Source organism: Aquarana catesbeiana, linkage group LG01, assembly GCF_042186555.1.
Source record: "Aquarana catesbeiana isolate 2022-GZ linkage group LG01, ASM4218655v1, whole genome shotgun sequence".
Taxonomy (NCBI): domain Eukaryota; kingdom Metazoa; phylum Chordata; class Amphibia; order Anura; family Ranidae; genus Aquarana; species Aquarana catesbeiana.
In genome coordinates this window covers 728,616,655-728,641,140 of record NC_133324.1, presented here as the reverse complement: position 1 = coordinate 728,641,140, position 24,486 = coordinate 728,616,655, and the positions used below count along the sequence as shown (strand labels likewise).

At 44.6% G+C, this 24,486-nt stretch overlaps 1 protein-coding gene across 2 annotated transcripts in view; it reads right to left on the bottom strand.

Annotated features, from left to right (window-relative positions):
• Positions 1-2,774: 2,774 nt before the first annotated feature.
• Positions 2,775-24,486, bottom strand: part of ABCE1 (ATP binding cassette subfamily E member 1) — an 84,809-nt gene continuing 63,097 nt past the window's right edge. For both annotated transcript variants that reach the window (XM_073604468.1, XM_073604477.1), the window contains 2 exons: positions 9,525-9,636; positions 2,775-3,208 (listed from right to left, as the gene is read on the bottom strand). In XM_073604468.1, the coding sequence (XP_073460569.1) occupies positions 3,161-3,208; positions 9,525-9,636 (160 nt within the window). In that variant the 3' untranslated portion in view covers positions 2,775-3,160. The remainder of the gene's footprint in view (positions 3,209-9,524; positions 9,637-24,486) is intronic.

The following is a 24,486-nucleotide window of genomic DNA, read 5'->3' as shown; positions in this document are numbered from 1 at the left end:
AGTTTGGGGTCAGGAGACCCTTTACAGAAAAGATAGTGTCTATCTTGAATTTCTTATACCTGATAGATCTGTTGAGAATCTTCAGGTTCAGAATTAATCTGAATTTGCCTGAAGGCTTCTTTACCAGAAATATGTGCGAATAGCACCCCTGTTCTACCTCTTTGGGAGGAACATTAATGATCACCTTCTGTTGAATCAATTCCTGTAGGATTGATGTCATTGCTACAGATTTCTCTGGGAGTTTGGGTTACATAAAAACGAACAGGTGGGGGTTGGGAGAACTCCAGTCTGTAACCCTCTATTATCGTTTTCAGGATAAACGGACTTTATCTTTTTCCACTGTGAAAAAGCGGCTTGTAACCTTGCTCCCACAGTTGGAGGACAGTTACTGGCTCTTTGTATTTGGGGTAGGGGGGCGAAATAGTACACCTGACTTGCCCCTCCCTCTCTGAGACCTCCATGGTCTTTTATAACCTGTCTCTTGTGTCTGGGGTTTTCCAAAAAGGATGAAAATTTTTATTGCCTTGAGGGATCACCTTTTTCTTTATAGGGAAGGCCTTTTTCTTGTCAGCCGTTCAAGTATGGCTTCAAGACCTGGGCCAAAAACCAAATCTCCCTCAAAGGGTAGTCCGCATAGCTTGGTCTTTGGGGCTGTATCCCCGGTCCATGTCTTAACCCATAGAGCTCTACGGGTTGAGTTTATTAATGCAGAGTATCTGGCTGACATCTTAACTGATTCAGCTGAAGCATCTGCTATGTATCCTACTGCCTTCAGTAGTACAGGTAGTGTATCTAAAAGATCCTTACGGGGAGTTCCTGCCTCGATATGGGCTTTCAGGTGTTCCAGCCAATGCTCCAAGTTCCTGGCTACCACGGTTGAGGCCATGGCTGGCTTCAAATTTGCTAGGGTAGAATCCCGTGCTTTCCTTAATAGGGAGTCAGCCCTTTTATCCATGGTATCCTTTAGGATACCCATATCCTCAAACGCAAGGTCAGTGTTCCTCAACACTTGAGAAAAGGCTGCGTCAAGCCTCGTTTTTTTTGTTCCAGACCTGAGAGCTATCCTCTTCAAAGGGAAACCTGCGTTTGAGGGATCTAGAAAAGAAAGGGGCCCTCTCTGGGTCCTTCCATTCCCTTTTTATAGTTTCCGATAAAAACTTATGCACCGGAAACACCCTGTGCTTCACCTCACCCATGCCTTGAAACAATTTATCATGTAACGACAATAGGGTTTTATCCTCTGATATTTAGAGTTGTGTGGATAGTCTTTAAAAGGTCATCCACCTCCTCCAAGAATAGTTTGTAGCGAGAAGCAGAAGATTCTCTCTCTTCATCCGCTTCTTCCTCAGAGTCTAACAACGCAACGTTCTTCATCCTCTGAGTCAGTGCCCCCTCTGGATGCAGAAACAGATGACTGGGAACGAGGTACAGAGCTGCTAACTGCAGCTGGGCGTTTATCAAGATAAGACCTGAATGTCTCAAATGTATCCAATTCTTTCCTGAAGGAGTTCAATAAATCTCCTTGCTGGGACGCAGGTGTACTAGGAGTGGTTTCCTCCTTAACTAAGTCTGCAATGCAAGCCCTGCATAATACCTTCGTCCAAGACTCTTAGTACATTTTTACATGATGGACACTTCCTCTTAATAGGAGGGGAGGAATGTTTGGTCTTTTCTTTAACTTTCTGAAATACATAAAATAACCATATGCTTTTATCCTTTCTTTTAGAAACACAAAACCATAATATGCTGAAGAAAAAAGAGCTAACACACTTTAAACCCTCTTTTTTAAGGTCAGCCAGTAAATCCCCCCACAGATTCACTTAATCACCAAAGAACACACATACTTCCTGATTCATGATACAGGAAGAGTGTTGCAGGCTCCCAAATTTTCCAGAATTTAAAAAGAGGTTAAATAACACATGCCCATAGAGTAAGATACAGAGACCGTTGTCCCCGCTTACCTGGGCCTGGCTGACTTGCATGGCTCCTGCCGTTTGTTCCTCCTCCATGCTGCAAGGACTTACAAAGGCGTCTGGTGCTTTTTTTAATTTCAAATTTCCCGGTCCGCTCGCCGCTGTGAGGACCGGAAATGATGTCAGCTGGAAGAGGCCATCCCCCTCCTCCTGCGTTCAAGCGGCCGGAACCGAAAGCCGCGTTGCACCCTAGAAGTCCCGCCCCCGGCGGTAGTGACGCACTCGCCACCGGAACCCGGAAGGCTGAGGCTTAGGGGATGAAGAAGACGCCGCTCCTCGTTAGCCTAGCCGCCGGTCTAAAGGAGCGGGGACCCCCAGCAGCCTGACCCTCGCCGGGTATGAAGAGGAGAGGACGCCGGAGCATCCACCACACGTAAGGGAGGAAGCTGGGCTGGCCTGCAAATAAAGAAACGAATACCGGTATGCCCCGTACTCTCCCCACCTGGAGAAAGCGTAGCACACCCCTGGCTCCCTGCAGCGCTTCCACCATGGCGGAGGAAACACTACAACTGAGGCCATGGTGGAAACGTCTGGTCTTTAAAGAAAACTGACTGCAGTGTTTCCTGGGAAAAGTGGGTGGAGCTGCGCTCTCTCTCCAGGTGCTGTCCTGAAAGACGAAGGGAGAAAACTCAGTGTGTTCCACGCTTAAAAGTCTGAGTGTGTGATAAAGAGTGATTCTAGCATATTTTAGCCCAAAAAGCTCAGTTCTTTAAACACTACTAGCAGAGTTTTCAAGTTTCTCAAAAACGTAAGCTGAATCCAAAGTGCTCAAGAAAAAAAAAAAAACAACAAAGCAAGAACTCCGTTTAGGTGGATGTTTATTTCTGAAAACCTCTGCAGAGGTCTGGGGCTCTTCTTTTTTAAAACAAGATAATATTGTTAACAGCATTTTATAAACCATATTTTAGAGAAATACAGCTCACAAAGCTCTAAAATTAGGGGAAACAAAATGACAAATAAGTTAGATATGTTTTGAAACCATAACAAACGGTACTGTTTGGCAGAAACAATGGATACAAAAATGTTTCATTCCTTTACAGCCAGTTGTCTGGGATGCTTACTCTGCTTATCCTTACTGTAACAATACAGCATACAATGGAGTTTTTCTGGGGATGTTTTGTAAAATTACAATAGAGGTTTGTCCTCTCCTATAATTTGTTGAGGGTAAAGAAACTTTCCAAACTGGTTTAGTCATCCAAGAAAAAGTAGTTTCCACTCTTCTTCTGATCCACATCCTAAGAGAGGAAAACAAAAAAAAAAAGTTACATTTGTTGTTAAAATTAGTACCATTAGTACCAATTAGTTAATATTGATGTCAGCTTGCAATTATAAAAAGTGTTTTAAACTACCTAAAAACCTTTATCCATAAATGGTGGCTGCACCAACAAATAATCTTTCAGTCTCAAAAGACAAGCAGGAAATTCAAAAGCGATACCCTGTTTCCCCAACTCCTGCCAGAATCTGCTGTGCTAGCAGCACAGGGGTAGTGTAAAAACTCTTGCAAAAAGAGGAAGGTACAAAATGTAGCTTTCTATTCATTGAAAAGAGGAAGTAAACGGAGGTGGGCTTCACAAGGGCTGATCGCCGCGATAGCCTATCAGAAGCTATCACACCGACCAGGTGACCCAGAATCCAGAGTCGCAGGGCTCTCGTTGAGAGCCTGGTCTATGTGTGTGGGGAGTGTGGTGCTCAGCTACCAGCACAAAGGGAGATATGCATATTTGCCGCTACATGGAAAAAGCCTACTTCTGTGAGGCTGTATCTATGTGTGTGGTTGGCAGGAAGGGGTTAAAATGCCTTTGAGAAATAGATTTCACTGGATTGTTAAAAAAAAAAAAAAAAAAAACACACACACACACACCACTATTAGCATTAAGGTTAAAAACATACATTGGCAAGAGAATAAAAAAAATTATATAATATGGAGACGGTCATTGCTGATTTAATAAAAGGCGAGTTGCCTAGCTGTTAAGCTGATCCTCTGGCTTCACTGCAGAGAGAGAGCCAGCATGACAGCCATATTTCCTTCATAAGCGCTATGGCTTTAGCCTCGTACGCACAATGAGAATATCGGACGAATAATCATCTGATTTTTTTTTTTTTGGGATGAATGCTGTATGGATGGAAAAGAAAAAAATCGTATGAACTGGTATCACGAGGGAAAATTTTTCGTGTTTGTTCCTTTGGATAATTTTGAATGAATGGTCATGATCGGCTCTTGAAAACTGTGTACTATCGTATGATCGTTTTGAAAGCGTAATTTTTCATCAGATTTTCAGAACATGTGTACTAGGCTTTAGCAATGAGACACAGAAAGAAATGGGGAGATGAAGCTGCTGTTACTACAAATAAGAAAAGAACCAGCAGATGATGCAGCATTCCAGACTAACTGCAATTATCAATTTGGGTGAGCCTATTCTATGCTTTTAACTAAAACCAATTACTGTAAAAAGAAACATATCTTTTTACAACCTTAAAAAGTGTATCTGTGCTTAAAATGTAAAATCATGGGCGAGCAGCGAACCAAGATGGCCGCACGGTAATCTCGCTGCCCGGACACAATGGCCACTCTGAGCACTTTGTGGAAGGGTTTCTTGGCTTCCCTCACTCCACGATCCTCCAAAGCTCAGGGACACCCCATGGGGCAAAGAAATATGTCCACCCGAGTGCGTGGCACCAAATCCGCGGGCCACGATCCTCCTGGGGCCTCCCCACCTGACGCCATCTTTGAAACCCCGGCCTAGAGTCCAGATCCCTTTTCGCATTCCCCCTCAGAGGTAACCCGAGCAGTCTCCCATGGTGAGCGACACCTCTGAAGTGGACCTGTACCAGCAGCTGGCACTTCGTGACACTGATGTCTTGGCCCGCTTCAAAACCATGCCCCAAACGGAACCATTGGCGGCAACCACTAAGCTGGCCATGCACCTCACTAAGGAGAGAAGGGAGCTAGGCTCCCACACCAACGATCTGGAAGACAAGATGGATGTGGCCGCCATGGTCTTGGAGAAGCATGAGCAGGACATTACGGATCTCAAGAAAGAACTAGCAGCAGCCCTTCTTCGCCTGGAAGACTTTGAAAACAGGGCTCGCAAAGGCAATCTGCACCTCAGAGGTATCCCCGAAACGGTTGTGGATCTCAACTCCACAGCCTTATTCCGATTGACAGACTGGAGTTTCGACCGTATTCATTGGGAGCTCGGCCCCAAGAAGCCTGAGGGGCCCCCTTGGGACATTGTCATCAAATTCACCTATTACCGTACCAAGGAGAGCCTCCTCTGAGCAGCAAAGGAGAAGTCTGATTTTGAGTTCCAGGGGCACCGCTACCATGTCTTGGCAGATCTTTCACAGCCCACCATCATGAAAAAGGAGACACATGAAGCCCTACACCTCAGGAATGTTTGCCCATCAAATCCGGTACCGCTGGGGCTTCTCCAAGGGCCATAGCCACACTTTGACCTCGCTGGACGAAGCTCAGACCGTCCTGGAGCCACTCCACCTGCTGCTATCCAGTGGAGATAATTGGAGCCTGGATAAATCAACTCCTTCCCAGCCTTCCACCAGCCTAGCGGGCCGCACATGGGAGACAGTGCAGGGGCTTAAGCGCTCCCTCCTGTGCACCCCCCACCTGCGCTCTGACCCAGGATGAACCTTTGTTCTGCGAGTCCTGTTTTGCCTCTTCCAAGTCCTCAGGACTTCTTGGTTTGTCTACCTACCATCCACCGTGAGCGGTGGTAGGATTTGACTCCTATGTTTGTTTGTTTTTCCACATTTGTTGTCCCCCCCCCCCCCCCAATTCATTGACTAGCCCTGACATTTTTCTGACATCTTTTATGGCACGCCGCTAGGCGGTGTGCTCCCACCCCGCTCTTGGGGCGTCATCCTATGTTGAATATCTACTCCTGCCACGGCAAGCATTTATGTTACAATTGTGATATGTTAACTGTTATCCCCCGGTGGCGCCAAAGGCACTAACTACTGGCCTTCTACTGCCCATCTGCATTTTAACATTTGGAATCCCCAGACTGCTGCCCCCCTTCCCCGACACCGTGGGTGGTGTACGAACTATGGCTTGCATGGACTGAGTGCAGTAATCTGAACCCCTCTCCTCCCCTGCACATATCAGGTGTGGGGGGAATTGACAGATAGAGGCCAGCATGCAGGGTTCTCAGGCTTGCTTCATTCTCATTCCTTACACCCACCTATTTTTAATTTTTTTGCCTGACTGCCGCTTGCGGGCCTCTTGAACATTATACTGTTTTATGTTGTTATAAATTGATCATTTTGTATGCATCTCCTTTGCGCTCCCTGGGTGTGCTTCCTGTGCCCCCCCCCAACTCTGATTGGTGGTGGCTGGCCCCAGGGGTTCACCCGATGGACTCTCACGTTGAGCCCCTAGACTGTTTAGTCCGGAGCCTTATGTGACCATTTCACCAGTACTAGCTTGTGTTAGCACTCTAGGGCGATTTAACTCATTCATTTATTGATATGTCTATATTGTTGCTTTTTGGTTTTGATTTGTCTTGCGTACTATGTTTTTCGGTATACCTCAGCCTCAACATTGACTGTAGTAGCCCCATCTGTTAGCCTGCTTAGCTCTATTAGTAGTGGGCTCTCTTTAGGGCATTTCTGTTGACTCCATACTGGACTAGAGTTGGTTTTCCCCCCTCCCGAATGTTTACCCCCTCTTTTTTTCTTCTCCTGCCATGTCTCTCCCTCCCCTTAGAGATACATCCTTGGCTAATACAGCCCCAAATAGCCATGTGTCCGGCGACGTGGTGTACTCTGTACAACTCATCTTCTACCAACATTTTGATTTTTTTTTGGTCCCCCCCCCCCAGTCCCTCCTCCCTTTCTCTTCTTTCTCTCCGTTTTTCATTCCTCCAGGCTGCCGCTCCCCTGTGGTTGCAGATTCCAGATCTTGACCTTGGATACAGAATTCCATCAGTCCAGCTCAATTTTGTCTCCATTATGTGAAGAGAACTTCAGCGAAGAAGCCATAACATTCACCGTTTCAATTCACAGGTGAAGCGCGCAAAGGTATTTCACCACTTAAAGTCTAGCCATGGTGACGTGGTGTGCTTGCAAGAGACCAGGTTCTCCCTCCTCCACCCAAAACTACCTTGTCTCCCCATTTTCCTACATTTTATGTGGCTTCCGCACCTGAGAAACAGAGGGGTCCTTATCGCCTTTCGACGCAACATTGTGTTCTGTAAAAGATCGCAGACCCGACGGGTAGATGCCTCCTGCTCCAGGACAACCTAAATGGTCAGGACGTAACCCTAGTAACCTATTATGCCCCAACCGCTTCCAGAACAAATTCTTCTCACAACTTCTCAAAGTGGTCTCCCAACACTGCTCTGAATGCCTTATCCTTATGAGCGACACATGGAGGGAAAACCACCCTAGTGATTGTGACTTCACCTTCTACTACAATACACATGAAAGCTTTTGTAGAATCGACTAAGGCTGGCCATACACCTATAGATTATCTGCAGATTTTCTATGGTTAGATGGAAAAAGTGGGAGATTCCTCCATCCACACAGTTTAGCGAACATGGAGAGATCTGTTGCACATTTTCTATCTAACCATAGAAAATCTGCAGATAATCTATAGGTGTATGGCCAGCTTAAGTCTTTGTTTCTCTGCATGCCATCTCTAATACACATAAAATCACGATCCCTCTTCTCCATGGTTGGACCATGATCCCATTGTCTTCCAATTCACACTCCCGGGTCTGTCTCGCTTGACTTTCAACTGGCGACTCAATGACTCTCTTCTCACATCAGTGATGTGTCACACGTAGCCACGCTCCCCCACAGTTAGAAACACTTTCCAGGACATACTTAACCCCTACACTGCCCCCTAGTGGTTAACCCCTTCACTGCCAGTGTCATTTACACAGGAATCAGTGCATTTGTATAGCACTGATTGCTGTATAAATGACAATGGTCCCAAAATGTGTTAAAAATGTCGGATGTGTCCGCCATAATGTCGCAGACATGATAAAAATTGCTGATTACGGCCATTACTAGTAAAAAAAATATATATATATCAATAAAAAAATGCCATAAAACTATCCCCTATTTTGTAGATGCTATAACTTTTGCACAAACCAAACGCTTATTGCTATTTTTTTTTACCAAAAATATGTAAAAGAATACGCATCGGCCTAAACTGAGGGTAAAATTTTTTAAAATATTTTTTGGGGATATTTATTACAGCAAAAAGTAAAAAAATAATGAAATTTTTTCAAAATTGATGCTATTTTTTTGTTTATAGCACAAAAAATAAAAACCGCAGAGGTGATCAAATCCCACCAAAAGAAAGCTCTATTGTGGGGGGGGGGAAAAAAAAAAAGGGGACGTCAATTTTGTTTGGGAGCCACTTCGCACGGACGCGCAATTGTCAGTTAAAGCGATGCAGTGCCGAATAGCAAAAAGTGCTCTGGTCAGAAAGGGGGTAAATTCTTCCGGGGCTGAAGTGGATAATCAATGCTTGCAGTTTATTAGGATTTGTGGGGGGTTTTTTGTTCACCCACACACGAATGGTCTCAGGATGCTTTACTGTTGGCATAACGCAGGACTGATGGTAGCATTCACCTTTTCTTCTCCGGGTAATGTTTTTTCCGGATGCCCCAATCGGAAAGGGGATTCATTTGAGAAAATTACTTTACCCCAGTCCTCAGCAGGCCAATCCCTGTACCTTTTGCAGAATATCGGTCTGTCCCTGATGTCTTTCCTGGAGAGAAGTGGCTTCTTTGCTGCCCTTCTGGACAACAGGCCATCCTCCAAAAGTCTTCTCCTCACTGTGCATGCAGATGCACTCACAACTGCCTGCTGCCATTCTTGAGCAAGCTCTGCACTGGTAGTGCCCTGATCCCGCAGCTGAATCAACTGTAGGAGACGGTCCTGGCGCTTGCTGGACTTTCTTGGGCACCCTGAAGCCTTCTTCACAACAATTAAACCTCTCTCCTTGAAGTTCTTAATGATCCGATAAATGGTTGATTTAGGTGCAATCTTAGTAGCAAACAATATCCTTGCCTGTGAATCCCTTTTTGTGCAAAGCAATGATGACCGCACGTGTTTCCTTGCAGGTAACCATGGTTAACAAAGGAAAAACAATCAAGCACCACCCTCCTTTTAAAGCTTCCTGTATATTATTCTAACTTAATCAGCATTACAGAGTGATTTCCAGCCTTGTCCTCATCAACACAGACACATGTGTTAACAAGAGAATCACTGACATGTCAGCTGGTCTTTTTGTGGCAGGCTGAAATGCAGTGGAAATGTTTTTTGGGATTATGTTCCTTTTCATGGCAAAGAGGGACTTTGCAATTAATTGCAATTCATCTGACCACTCTTCCTAACATTCTGGAGTATATGCAAATTACCATAATAAAAACTGAGGCAGCAGACTGAAAAATAATATTTGTGTCTTTCTCAAAACTTTTGGCCAGGGGTGTATACTGTGATTTTGGATCTCCATTAAGCAAGATCAAAACACAGGTTTTTGATTCTTAAACGCTATTTCAGGCTGCTCTGCATACTTACCTTAATAGAATTCATTTTGTTTATTCTTGGTCTGTAGTTGTTGGGGTCTCTCCTAAATGTGATTTCCAGCTGAGACAAAAATTTGTTCATTCCAGCAAGAAGTGTCTGAGGGCTGCAAAAGAAAAGCAACTTATTTAACAAGTATTTACAGTAAGAAATGTCAGGTGAAGAAAAATAAATCCAGTGCCAGTTAAAACTATATTGTTACAAATAACATTTCCATACACACACACACAAACACGGTAACCTGCCCAATGCTATGTTAATAACTGTTATATTGCCAATATTAGGTGCTTCAGCAAAGGGAATGATTAGCAGCAGTCCAAGATTCCCTTTCGGCCTCTGATTAGCAGACACGACAATATGGCTAGGCTCCACAAACCTGTAGAGGTTGAGCCTTCCATCATACAAAGTATTCACAGCGCTGCACTTTTACCACATTTTGTTAGGTTATAGCCTTATTCTAAAATGGAATAAAATGGAATTCATTAATTTTCCTCAACAAACAATACCCCATAATGACAATGTGAAAAAAGTTTGTTTGAAATCTTTGCAAATGTATTAAAAAAATAAAAATAAAAATAAATCACATCTACATAAGTAATCACAGCCTTTGCAATGACACTCAAAAATTTAGCTCAGGTGCATACTGTTTTCACTGATCATATATTGTTACATAGTAGGCGAGGTTGAAAAAAAGACAAGGCCATCAAGTCCAACCTATGTGTGTGATTTTGTGTCAGTATTACATTGTATATCCCTATATACAGTGGGGACGGAAAGTATTCAGACCCCCTTAAATTTTTCACTCTATTATATTGCAGCCATTTGCTAAAATCTTTTAAGTTCATTTTTTTCCTCATTAATGTACACACAGCACCCCATATTGACAGAAAAACACAGAATTGTTGACACTTTTTCAGATTTATTAAAAAAGAAAAACTGAAATATCACATGGCCCTAAGTATTCAGACCCTTTGCTGTGACACTCATATATTTAACTCAGGTGCTGTCCATTTCTTCTGATCATCCTTGAGATGGTTCTACACCTTCATTTGAGTCCAGCTGTGTTTGATTATACTGATTGGACTTGATTAGGAAAGCCACACACCTGTCTATATAAGACATTACAGCTCACAGTGCATGTCAGAGCAAATGAGAATCATGAGGTCAAAAAGGAACTGCCTGAAGAGCTCAGATACAGAATTGTGGCAAGGCACAGATCTGGCCAAGGTTACAAAAAAATTTCTGTTGCACTTAAGGTTCCTAAGAGCACAGTGGCCTCCACAATCCTTAAATGGCAGACATTTGGGATGACCAGAACCCTTCCTAGAGCTGGCCGTCCAGCCAAACCGAGCTATCGGGGGAGAAGAGCCTTGGTGAGAGAGGTAAAGAAGAACCCAAAGATCACTGTAGCTGAGCTCCAGAGATGCAGTCGGGAGATGGGAGAAAGTTGTAGAAAGTCAACCATCACTGCAGCCCTCCACCAGTCGGGGCTTTATGGCAGAGTGGCCCGACGGAAGCCTCTCCTTAGTGCAAGACACATGAAAGCCTGCATAGAGCTTGCAAAAAAACACCTGAAGGTTTCCAAGATGGTGAGAAATAAGATTCTTTGTTCTGATGAGATCAAGATAGAACTTTTTGGCCTTAATTCTAAGCGGTATGTGTGGAGAAAAGCAGGCACTGCTCATCACCTGCCCAATACAGTCCCAAAAGTGAAGCATGCTGGTGGCAGCATCATGCTGTGGGGGTGTTTTTCAGCTGCAGGGACAGGACGACTGGTTGCAATCAAGGGAAAGATGAATGCAGCCAAGTACAAGGATATTCTGGACGAAAACCTTCTCCAGAGTGCTCAGGACCTCAGATTGGGTCGAAGGTTTACCTTCCAACAAGACAATGACCCTAAGCACATAGCTAAAATAACGAAGGAGTGGCTTCACAACAACTCCGTGACTGTTCTTCAATGGCCCAGCCAGAGCCCTGACTTAAACCCAATTGAGCATCTCTGGAGAGACCTAAAAATGGCTGTCCACCAACATTTACCATCCAACCTGACAAAACTGGAGAGGATCAGCAAGGAGGAATGGCAGAGGATCCCCAAATCCAGGTGTGAAAAACTGGTTGCATCTTTCCCAAAAAGACTTGTGGCTGTATTAGATCAAAAGGGTGCTTCTACTACTGATAATACTGAGCAAAGGGTCTGAATACTTAGGACCATGTGATATTTCAGTTTTTCTTTTTCAATAAATCTGCAAAAATGTCAACAATTCTGTGCTTTTCTGTCAATATGGGGTGCTGTGTGTACATTAATGAGGAAAAAAATGAATTTAAATGATTTTAGCAAATGGCTGCAATATAACAGAGTGAAAAATTTAAGGGGGTCTGAATACTTTCCATCCCCACTGTATGTTGTGGTCATTCAGGTGCATATCTAATTGTTTTTTTAAATTATCGATGCTGCTCGCTGAAACTACTGCCTGTGGAAGAGAATTCCACATCCTAACCACTCTTACAGTAAAGAACCCTCTACACAGTTTAAGATTAAACTTCTTTTCTTCTAGTTTTGGTGAAAGGCTGCGTGTCTTAATAAAATTCCCTTTTGCGGAAAAGTATTATCCCTATTGTGGGGTCACCAGTTATACAATTTCATTGAAATCATATCCCTTCTCAAGCATCTCCTCTCCAGAAAGAACAAGTTCAGTGCTCGTAACCTATCCTCATAACTAAGGTCCTCCAGTCCCTTTGTTTGTTTTGTTGCCCTTCTCTGGACTCTATCCAGTTCCAGCACATCCTTCGTGAGGACTGGTGCCCAGAACTGGACAGCATACTCCAGGTGCGGCCCGACAAGAGTCTTGTAGAGTGGGAAAATTATCATTTTATCTCTGGAGTTAATCCTCTTTAATGCATGCCAATATTCCGTTTGCTTACAGCAGCTTGGCATTGCATGCCATTGCTGGGCCTGTCATCTACTAGGACCCCAAGGTCCTTTTCCATCCTACGTAGTGACTTTTCTTCCGTAGAACCGGGTTCTGGAAAAAACGAATGTAGAATACCTTGGTTTAAATGAAAACTCGACACTACCTTCGGTAGAAAGTTAGAATGTGGACGCAATACTACCTTACCCTTACCCTGCTGACAGAACTAAATTCAAGTCCCAAAGGTTCAGGGGTGACCTAACTAGAGGATTAAGCCGCGTTACCCCTAAATAAAGCTACAAACCAAAGAATGCGAAGCAAGTGGTCGCTGAAATAATACCGATAAGGCCAAGACCTGGCCCTTGATAATACTCAAGGCCAACTTCATTTTTAACCCCATTTGTAGAAAATCAAGGATTCTACCTATGACATACTTCCTGGGGTGCCAACCCTTGGATTCACACCAGAAGATATATGCCTTCCAGACTCTATAATATATGATTCTGGAGGCCGGCTTCTTTGCATTAACCAAAGTAGATACCACTGAACCTGACATCCCACGCTTCTTCAGAATGTGGGTCTCAATACCCAAACCGTTAAATTTAGCGTTTGTAAGGTAGGATGGAATAGCGGACCTTGCGAGAGGTCTGGATGTGGTGGTAGGGTCCATGGGTCCCATACCGCCATCTTTATGATCTCTGAAAACCAAGATCGCTGGGGCCACAAGAATCACCAACTTCCCTTCCTGCTTGATCCTGCGAAGAAGTCGTGGAAGCAGCAGAACAGGAGGGAATGCATAAAATCAGTGAAGACTGATTCCACGGGAATACCAAGGCATCTGTTCCGCAAGCTAGCAGATCTTTTGTTCTTGACACAAAGTTGTCAAATATTTTGTTGAACCTGGATGCAAACAGATCTACGTCCGGAATCCCCCATCTTTGACATATTGTCAGGAAGATATCGGTGTGAAGAGACCATTCTCCCGGGAACAACTGCTGGCGACTCAAGTAGTCCGCCTGCCAATTCTCTATTCCTGGAATGAAGACATTGTTATCTGCCCAAGTTAGGATATGATTCACCTCTCTCTGGGCCGCAAGACTTCTTGTGCCCCCTTGGTGATTGATATACCACTGCTGTGGCATTGTCGGATTGGATCCAGACAGGACAATTCCGTATTCTGTTGTTACCACCTTCCAAGTAACTGGTAGGAAGGATTTTCCTTTCTGCAGATTCTTGGTTATCAACCACCAACTAAGGCTCTGGCGCACCTTTAGAGACAAGCACATTGGGAAATCTAGAGCTTGGACCTTCTTGTTCCAAACTGATAGGATACTGTTTTGCAGCAGTCTCGAATGAAACTGAGCATAAGGAACGGCCTCGAATGAAGCCACCATTTTTCCCAATAACCTCACGCAAAGTCGAATAGAAGGATTCTTCTTTGCCTTGACTACCTGAATCAGCTCCCTTATGGCACTGATCTTCACCTGGGGTAAGAATACCCTCTTCTTCCAATCTCCTTGATGGTTTTAAGCAAGATTTATCTAGGTTGAGAATCCAACCTAGGCATTCCAGGTAGTTGACTGTAGTGACCATACTTTGGTCTAAGCATGCTACCGACTGGTCTATCAAGAGCAGATCATCTAGGTACGCTAAAACAGTTATACCTTGAGCCCTTAATCTGGCTAGAGGAGGGACCAGAACCTTTGTAAAAATACTCGAGGAAGCATGACAAGGTACGTGCTCTATACAGCCCCCAGTGGTGACTTTTAGGCATGACAACATTAACTTTTAAAAGGAGACAATTCATAAGACTTAAAACTTCATAAAACTTAAAAATTCCTTAGAAATCTCCACTTATCTTTCCCACCGCAGGGTTTTCTGTGGTAAAACCAACAGACCCAATCCTCACCCCTCACGGTGGGCTCCGTTTAAAAAAACCTTCAGGAAATGGGGCCCCTTTTTATCGGGGGACCTACACTCCTGGACCAGTAATAGCACCTCGCCAGAAAAAATGTATGGCTGAAAAAAAACAAAACAAAAGCACTGGATCCCGGGGCCCAGCTCTCTAGAGAAGCATTACGGGCTAAGGCTCGTTTCTTCCGCCACGAGGCCCGGGTACCTTTCAATTCGGCCTAAAAAGACATTTTGAATGGATCCGGCTGCATGGCTAGCCCCAACAATGATTGCTCCAGTGGAGCTTAGCACAGCACATCCTTAGACACTGGCGAAAAAACTGAGGTACTCCCAGTAGTGGGAGGGGTTATATAGGTAGTGGACTTCCTGTCTTAGCGTGTGCCAGTGTCCATCACCTGAAGGTGGCCTATAACCCACATAGTAATTACTATGGCTCTGTGTCCTGTGATGTACGATTCAGAAATAGGTGTGCCAAGCTTGTAGCATCATATATAAAAAAAAAAAAAAAAAAAAAAAAAAAAGCTGTAATTGGTGCCAAAGGTGCTTCAACAAAGTATTGAGCAAAGCCTGTGAATACTTATGTACATGTGATTTTTTTCGTTTTTTATTTTTAATAAAATTGCTAAGATTTCAAACAAATTTCTTTCACATGGTCATTAAGTGGTATTGTTCGTAGAATTGAGGAAAAAATAGGATTTTTTTTTTGTCATACTTACCTGCAAAATCCTTTTGAGTACATCGTGGGACAAAGAATTAGACCAATATTCATTACCTACTGGGGGTTATACTTCATCTCCAGGTGAACTGACACTGGTAGAGCAAAGGTCTTTAGACAGACAGGAAGTGATCCCCTATATAACCCCTCCCATACGTGAAGTACTTCATTTTTGTAACAAGCACTGAATACTCAAAAAAGAGGGGAGGTTCCTCTGTGTCCCATGATGTACTCAAAGAAAAGGATTTTACAGGTAAGTAGGACGAAAAAATCCCATTTTCGTTTTCATATATCGTGGGACACAGAATTAGGCTAATATTCATTACCTCCTCTGATGTCCTAGAGCAATGGCCTTGAGGGCAGGGAGACACCCTGCCAAACAATAGCCATCAGACCTTTTACGACAGCCCACAGTACACTGCGGCTGAAAGCCGAATACTCAGCTGCGCGAACATCCACTTGATAACATTTTGTGAACGTATGCACTGAAGTCCAGGTGGCAGCCTTACAAACCTGAGCCAGAGATACCTGATGGCGAAAAGCCCAGGAGGTTCCTACACCCCTGGTAACATGAGCTCTCACCCAAAAAGGAGTCTGATCCTCGGATCTCCGCAGAGCTAGACAAATAAACCTTGGCTGCCCGGACAACGCCCAAGGAATGCAGTGGTCTCTCCGCCGCCGAACGAGGCTAAGAGAAAAAAGAAGGCAAAATAATGTCCCGATTTAAAATGAAAGGCTGACACCACTTTTGGCAAAAAGAATGGAACAGGTTGTAACACGAACCTGTCGTGGTGAAGGATCAAGTATGGTTCCCTGAATGAAAGGGCAACCAACTCCGATACCCTTCTAGCTGAGGTGATGGCCATCAGAAAGGCTAGCTTGCATGACAGCAAGTCTAATGGAATTGCTTTGATAGGCTCAAATGGTTGTTTCTGTAACACCGACAGTCCCAATGACACACAGGTGACTTAACGGGGGGAAACAAACGAGTTGCCCCCTGCATAAAGGTTCAGACCAGCGAATGGGAGGCTAAGGGCCTTTGGAAGAATACTAAAAGGGTCAAAATCTGAACTGATATTACTCAAAGTCAATTTGATTTCCACAGCTGACTAGAAGACAGAATTCTCCCAATCACGTATTTTTGAGGATGCCATTTTTTGGCTTCACACCAAGCAATATAAAAAAGTCTTCCAGACCTTATGATAGATCTTCCTAGTGACAGCTTTTCTAGCATTTACTAGGGTAGACACCACTGGTTCCGAGATGCCACAATCCTTCAGCACCCTGGCTTCAATAGCCATGCCATCAAATTTAGAGACTGTAAATTGGGGTGGAATATAGGCCCTTGAGACAGTAGATCGGGGCGACGTGGAAGCGTCCATGGCCAGTCTCACAATCTCCAGGAACCAGGGCCTTCTGGGCCAGGCTCGTGCTACCAGAATGACTGGAACCCCCTCTCTCCGAATCCTGTGCAACAAATGTGGAAGGAGAAGGATTGGAGGGAAAGCATAAACCAGGGAGTCCTTGCTCCACAGAACTACCAGAGCATCTGCTCCGATTGCCAGAGGATCTCTTGTTCGGGACACAAACTGCTTTAACTTGTTGTTGAACCTGGATGCCAGTAGGTCGACCTCGAGCTATCCCCAGCGCTGGCAAATTTCCTGGAACACCCCTGGGTGTAGGGACCATTCCCGGGCAGATCTGCTGGTAGCTGAGATAATCTGCCTTTCAGTTCTATACTCCCGGGATATGGACTGCCGATAGAATCGGCACCTGTTCCTCTGCCCAGGCTAGTATGCCGTTCACCTCCTTCAGAGCTGAACGACTCCTTGTACCTCCTTGGTTTATATAGGCTACTGCAGTGGCATTGTCAGACAGAACCTCGATAGGGTAGTCATGAAGCTCTACTGTCCAGGACCGTCGGGCCAGACGTACTACCCGTAATTCCAGGACATTGATGGGTAAGATCTGTTCTGTCCTTGACCATTTCCCCTGAGCTGTGAGCCCCTCTAGAGTCGCTCCCCAGCCTGAGAGACGGGCATCTGTAGTCAGTACTCTCCAAGTTACCAGGAAGGAAGGATTTTTCCTTTCGCAGGTTCTGATCCTGCAACCAACAGTTTAGGCTTAAGCGTGCCCGAGGAGATAAGAAAATTAGATAATCCAGGGTTTGTCATCTTCTGTTCCAAGAGAAATTGACTGGGGGTGGGTGGCGCTACCTTGTGAGGGTACCTTGATTTGCAATATAATGAGCCTCAAAAGGGATCCGAAAAGATGTAATAGTAACTATACCCCCTACTTATGTAATCCCTCTTTAAGTGATGGGTCTAGATATCCAGCGTTAACTGAATACACTGTGCTAACAGGTCTTAGTCAAACCTATATGCAGGTGTACACCGTGTGATTTAATCAACAAAAAAATGTTTTATATTAATTGACAACAAGTCAACAGTGGTAGACCAAACCTCATATAAATATATAAAACTAAAATAAATCACAGTACAAGATTATATCAATCCCCATGTGTGCCAATATGCTTATAAGCATAAAAGTGAATATAAATAGTCCCAGCTTTAAACATATAGTGCAGAGTTCCACATTAGGTAATATAAGGCTGGTGAAAATTTGTGATCAACTTAGTAAAGAATGGGTAAAAAATAGATCAAAAAATGATGAAAAAATAGTGTAAAATTAATAACAAAATCCAATAGCAACAAGTGAAAAAGCGTCTGTAATAGGTGACTTTCGTGGACACAGCTGATCAGATCCAGTGACTTGCGGTGCTCCCCCTCAAAGATCCCCACTCACCAGCTCCCTACACCCCTACAGGGGTAGTAGGCATGTAGTATTAGACTCCAATCAGATGTGTATGGGTCCACAGGGTACACCGCTCCAGCTGTAAGGTATCCTTCAGTACGTCCTCATAGGGAAGAAACAGGGCTCCATAGTGTGATACTTTTAAGGTATTTTATTTATCACAATATACAAGAGAACCAAATAAATAAAAAGTTTAAAACCAAGACAGTCACACAGCTTGTGAGCTAATTCGTATGAGAGTGCAGGGCATCTAGGATCGTCAGCTGCGCGGCGTGCGCCTCAGCTGCGTTCCACACTCTCCTACTTCCGCGTGTGACGTCAGTGCGTAGCTCCGCCTTACGCGTTTCGTCATCGACGTTATCAAAGGCGGCTTTGATAACGTCGATGACGAAACGCGTAAGGCGGAGCTATGCACTGACGTCACACGCGGAAGTAGGAGAGTGTGGAACGCAGCTGAGGCGCACGCCACGCAGCTGACGATCCTAGATGCCCTGCACTCTCCATACGAATTAGCTCACAAGCTGTGTGACTGTCTTGGTTTTAAACTTTTTATTTATTTGGTTCTCTTGTATATTGTGATAAATAAAATACCTTAAAAGTATCACACTATGGAGCCCTGTTTCTTCCCTATGAGGACGTACTGAAGGATACCTTACAGCTGGAGCGGTGTACCCTGTGGACCCATACACATCTGATTGGAGTCTAATACTACATGCCTACTACTCCTGTAGGGGTGTAGGGAGCTGGTGAGTGGGGATCTTTGAGGGGGAGCACCGCAAGTCACTGGATCTGATCAGCTGTGTCCACGAAAGTCACCTATTACAGACGCTTTTTCACTTGTTGCTATTGGATTTTGTTATTAATTTTACACTATTTTTTCATCATTTTTTGATCTATTTTTTACCCATTCTTTACTAAGTTGATCACAAATTTTCACCAGCCTTATATTACCTAATGTGGAACTCTGCACTATATGTTTAAAGCTGGGACTATTTATATTCACTTTTATGCTTATAAGCATATTGGCACACATGGGGATTGATATAATCTTGTACTGTGATTTATTTTAGTTTTATATATTTATATGAGGTTTGGTCTACCACTGTTGACTTGTTGTCAATTAATATAAAAAATTTTTTTGTTGATTAAATCACACGGTGTACACCTGCATATAGGTTTGACTAAGACCTGTTAGCACAGTGTATTCAGTTAACGCTGGATATCTAGACCCATCACTTAAAGAGGGATTACATAAGTAGGGGGTATAGTTACTATTACATCTTTTCGGATCCCTTTTGAGGCTCATTATATTGCAAATCAAGGTACCCTCACAAGGTAGCGCCACCCACCCCCAGTCAATTTCTCTGTATTATTAACTCACCCCTTCGGTGGTAAGTGTTAGGGGAGGCTGCAAGCCTTCAGGTCCGTGAGCGTGGAAACCCTCTTCTTAGTTTATCTTCTGTTCCAAGCCAACAAGATTAGGGATGCACCGAATGGGTTTTTTGGTGCCGAAACCAATACCGAAAATAAATCTTCCTTGATCCCGAAACACCGATACCGAAAGCGACTGTTTTAAAAAAATATTTTTATACAGGAGATGGTCAGAGACTGGGGACATGGTACAGGAGATGGTCAGGGACTGGGGACATGGTACAGGAGATGGTCAGAGACTGGGGACATGGTACAGGAGATGGTCAGAGACTGGGGACATGGTACAGGAGATGGTCAGAGACTGGGGACATGGTACAGGAGATGGTCAGAGACTGGGGACATGGTACAGGAGATGGTCAGAGACTGGGGACATGATACAGGAGATGGTCAGAGACTGGGGACATGGTACAGGAGATGGTCAGAGACTGGGGACATGATAGAAGAGATCAGTGCAGCCTGTGTCCCCAGTAGTGCAGCCTGTGTCCCCAGTAGTGCAGCCTGTGTCCCCAGTAGTGCAGCCTGTGTCCCCAGTAGTGCAGCCTGAGTCCCCAGTAGTGCAGCCTGTGTCCCCAGTAGTGCAGCCTGTGTCCCCAGTAGTGCAGCCTGTGTCCCCAGTAGTGCAGCCTGTGTCCCCAGTAGTGCAGCCTGTGTCCCCATTGCAACCAGTGAAGGGAGAGGAGAGCCGCCGCCGCCTGTTTGATTACAGCGCCGGGAACATCACAGCTTTCATTTCAATAGCTCTATTAAAGTGCCTGGGCAAGGGGGAGGGGCTGTATGTGACGGCGCGCAGCAGGGAACACACAGCTATTGAAATGAAAGCTGTGATGTTCCCGGCGCTGTAATCAAAACAGGCAGTGGCTCTCATCTCTTCTACGATTTAGGAAGCCCCCCTGATAGGCGGCACCAGGGGCGGGGGTGGAGCCCCGCCCCATTCGGTATCGGCAAAAATTCTTTCGGCTTTTTGCCGAAAGGGCCATTTTCGGCCGATATGTTTCGGCGGCCGAAATGCCGGTGCATCCCTAAACAAGATGTCTTGTTGCAAAGGCCTGGAATGGAACTGGGCATAAGGCACTGCCTCAAAGGAGGACACCATCCTCCCTAGAAGACTCATACAGAGCCAAATGGAGGGTTGTCTGGTGTCCCTTATCTGACGCACCTGATCCTTCAGGGCAAAGATCTTTACGGGTGGCAAAAATACCCTTGCTTGGATTGTATCTAGGGTCAGACCTAAATACTTTGGACTTTGAACTGGTCTCAAGGTTAATTTTTTGGTATTTATGATCTAGCCTAAGCTTTCCAAATACCGCATTGTGCAAGTTATGCTCTGTCCTAGAGCCTGTAGTGAGTGATCTATGAGCAGGAGTTTGTCCAGATACCCGAGCACCAAGATACCTTGGGCTCTTAAAAGACCCAGTATTGGTACTAGGACCTTTGTGAACACCCGGGGAGCTGTAGCAAGCACGAAGGGTAGAGCCACAAACTAAAAATGACGTTCATCTACTGCAAATCGCAGGAACCTCTGATGAGACTGAAAGATAGGCAAGTGTAAATACGCGTCTTTTATATCAATGGAGGCTAGAAAGTCTGTCTCTGGAGTGAGGATACTACTGCGCGGACAGACTCCATCCAAAAGGAATGGATCAGTAGATACTGGCTCAGGGATCTTAGGTCCAAAATAGGCCTTGCGTCTCCGTTTGGTTTTTGAACCATAAACAGGTTTGAGTAAAACCCCGCACCCCTTTTGGATACAGTAACCTATACAATCACTCCTTGATGCACCAAATTATGTAGTGCTTGAAGCAATAAGTCTTTTTGGGAAGCTGGATCTTAGAAACCTGAGGGGGAACCCCCCACAACTCCAGCTTGTAACCGCGGGATATAGTTGAGGTGACCCACTCGTCCTGAACTATTGTTCTCCAAATGTCCGCAAAGTGCAGCAGCCTTCCCCCCAAATGAGGGACGCCTGGTGCTTTTCTTCACAGGAAGTAGAGAACTCTTCCCTCTGGAAATCTTTTGGATATAGTTGTCCAAATGATCACCAAATAAATGTTCCCCATGAAAGGGGAAACCTGCCAATAACCTTTTACAAGGAAGCTCGGCTGACCAGTTCTTAAGCCACAAAAGTCTGCGCATATGTACAGACAAGAAAGCCAAAACGGGAAACCTGCTGTATTGAATCCTTTAAAAGGCGTCAACAGCGAAACAGCACTCAAGGAATATATCTGTCTTATTTTCAGCCAGATCATCCTCCTGGTTAGGCCTGTCAAGCCATCTGACCGGATCCTTTACGGACTGGCAGATACCAATTGCTAGGTAAACAACAGTGCAGCGCTAAGAATATATACAGAAACAAAATAACAGATTGCTCATAGCGCAAGATGTTAAAAAGTCCCCTTTGGTATAGAAGATGGATATAAAAGTTGACAGATAAGATCTCCTCAATGGTGAGAAGGGTGTTCATAGACATTTATGTGATATCTCCTAATCAGTGATTCCTCCACCAGCTAGCCAAACCGCCCACCTCAATCACTGGACCCCTGAGCTAACAGATGGGTCAAACAGGCGTTTGCCACTTACAATGGTCACAGATGGAAGCTTGAATATACAGATGAATAAGATACGATGTCCAACCACTTAAATTCCAACTGTAGTACCATGTAAAAACCAATGAAAAAATATATAGTGCACACTGTGTAGCTAAAATGCTTTTTTTATTCATAAAAATCAGTTACTCACATAAAAAGCACTGTAACCCCAGTGCTAGGATGAATGGCATGTAATATTGTCGGTATACATGGGTGGATAAGGTGGCTGCAGTGACGTCATAAAGTCCTCTTGCACGCGTATCGTCCCTAAAGCGGGACTTCCTCAGCGAGATACCAATTGCTGCAACAGCTGGCTAAATAGCTGAACTGGTCAAAGAAAAAGGAAGCCTTTAATAATGACAATTTCTTGTCAACAGGGTTTTTCAAGCCCTGTGCGTTATCTACCGGACAAGTTAAGTTCTTATTTAAGTAAGAGACTGCTGCATCTATGGCTGGCATGCTCCACTTAAACTTTTCATCCATGGGATATAAAAGGGAAAACCTCTGAGGAGGAACAAAAATCCTGTCAGGATGTTCCCAATCAGTATACACCACCTGTTCAAACAGAGGGTGTAAGGGGAAATCCTAGTGGCCCGATGAGGCCTCAGGGACCCCAAAGAGGACCAGGGGGGCTCAGTAACTTCTTTAAGAGGCAATTTAAAGGCAGAACAAACCAGCTCGGTAAGAGTCTGGATCAAAAATCTCTGCTAATGAGAGGCAGACATCAACTAGATATCTTCTTGTCCAGATTGCTCAGAAGCACTCATCCGCCAGGCCCTCCAAAGAAACCTGTGCTTTTAGCTCTTCCCCATCCTCAACCCATTCCTGATCCAAACTAGGAGGCTCTGGGGAGGGGGATCTGTCAAGCTTCTTGCCGCCCTGCAGGATGGAGGCAATCATGGCAGCAATCCTGTGCTCTAACCCGGTTAGGGCCGAGGACAGTTCATCCTTGGTGATAAAGGGTGAAGCAGCAGCGTTGACTGTAGGCACAATAGCAGATAGGGGCAGCGGCTTAGATTGCCCGGAAGTCCTTCAGGGGGTACAACACTAGGGATATGACTGGGTTCATCAGGAACTACTGATGACATAGGTGTGCCCTCCCCTGTAGTGTTAGTCCCATTCCTCCACTTTTTTGAAGACATTTACAAGCCACAAAAATAGGATTTTTATAACAGCTTACCTGTAAAATCCTTTTCTTGGAGTACATAATGGGAAACCGAGCCATAGTACTAACTATATGGGTTATATAGGCCACCTTTAGGTGATGGACACTGGCACACCCTAGACAGGAAGTTTACTCCCTATATAACCCCTCCCCTTACCAGGAGTACCTCAGTTTTTGTAGCAAAGCAAAACGTGTATACCTGAAAGAGGGGAGGGACCTCTGTGTCCCATTATGTACTCCAAGAAAAGGATTTTTAACAGGTAAGCAGTTATAAAAATCCTAATTTTCTTTATCGTACATCACGGGACACAGAGCCATAGTAGTAACTATATGGGATGTCCCAGAGCAATGCTATCTGATGGGAGGAAGACACAAACAAAAGTAGGGTGTCAGACCTGAGGACCTATACAGCTGCCTGCAGCACACTGCGCCCAAAGGCGATATCCTCCTGTCTTTTTACATCCACCTGATAGAATCTAGTGAATGTATGGACTGAAGACCAAGTTGCGGCCTTGAAGATTTGAGCCATGGAGGCTTGGTGATGCACTGCCCACGAAGCACTAGCAGCCCTGCTGGAGTATGTTTTGATTTGAAAAGGTGGAATTTTCCCCTTCAAACCATAAGCCTGATCACTTGCCGAATCCACTTAGAGATAGTGGATTTTGATGCTGCCTGCCCTTTTCTAGGACCTTCGGGCAACAAACAAAACATCAGTTTTCCAAATCTAAGCAGTCGCTGTCAAGTAGACTTTGACTGCTCTCACTACATCAAGAGAATGTAGCGACTTCACTTCCGTGGAACAGGGTTCTGGAAAAAATGAAGGCAGAACAATATCCTGGTTTAGATGAAAACCTGACAGTACAAACGGTAGAAAAGTTAGGATGAGGGGGCAATACCACCTTATCCTTGTGAATAATTAAATATGGCTCTTTGGAAGAAAGAGCAGCCAACTCTGATACCTTTCTTGCAGAAGATATGGCAACCAGAAAAACTAGCTTCCTTTCCAAAATGATCAATGGAATATGGCGTATCGGCTCAAAAGGCTGTTTTTGTAAAGCCAAAAACTGAACAAAACTGGAATCATGTCCCAAGATTTCAAGGGTGACCTAACCGGCAGATTAAGCTGTGTTGTCCCCTGTATGAAATTACGGACCAGAGAATGTGAAGCAAATGGTCTTTGGAACAATACCGATAAGGCCGAGGCCTGACCTTTGATGGTACTCAAGGTCAGCTTCATCTCTAATCCCATTTGCAGAAAGGCAAGAATTCCACCTATAACAAATTTTCTAGGATGCCAACTCCTGGATTCACACCAGGAAACATATGCCCTCCAGACTCTATAATAAATGACTCTGGAAGCTGGCTTCCTTGCATTAACACAGGTAGAAATCACTGACCCTGAAAGCCCACGATTCTTCAGAAT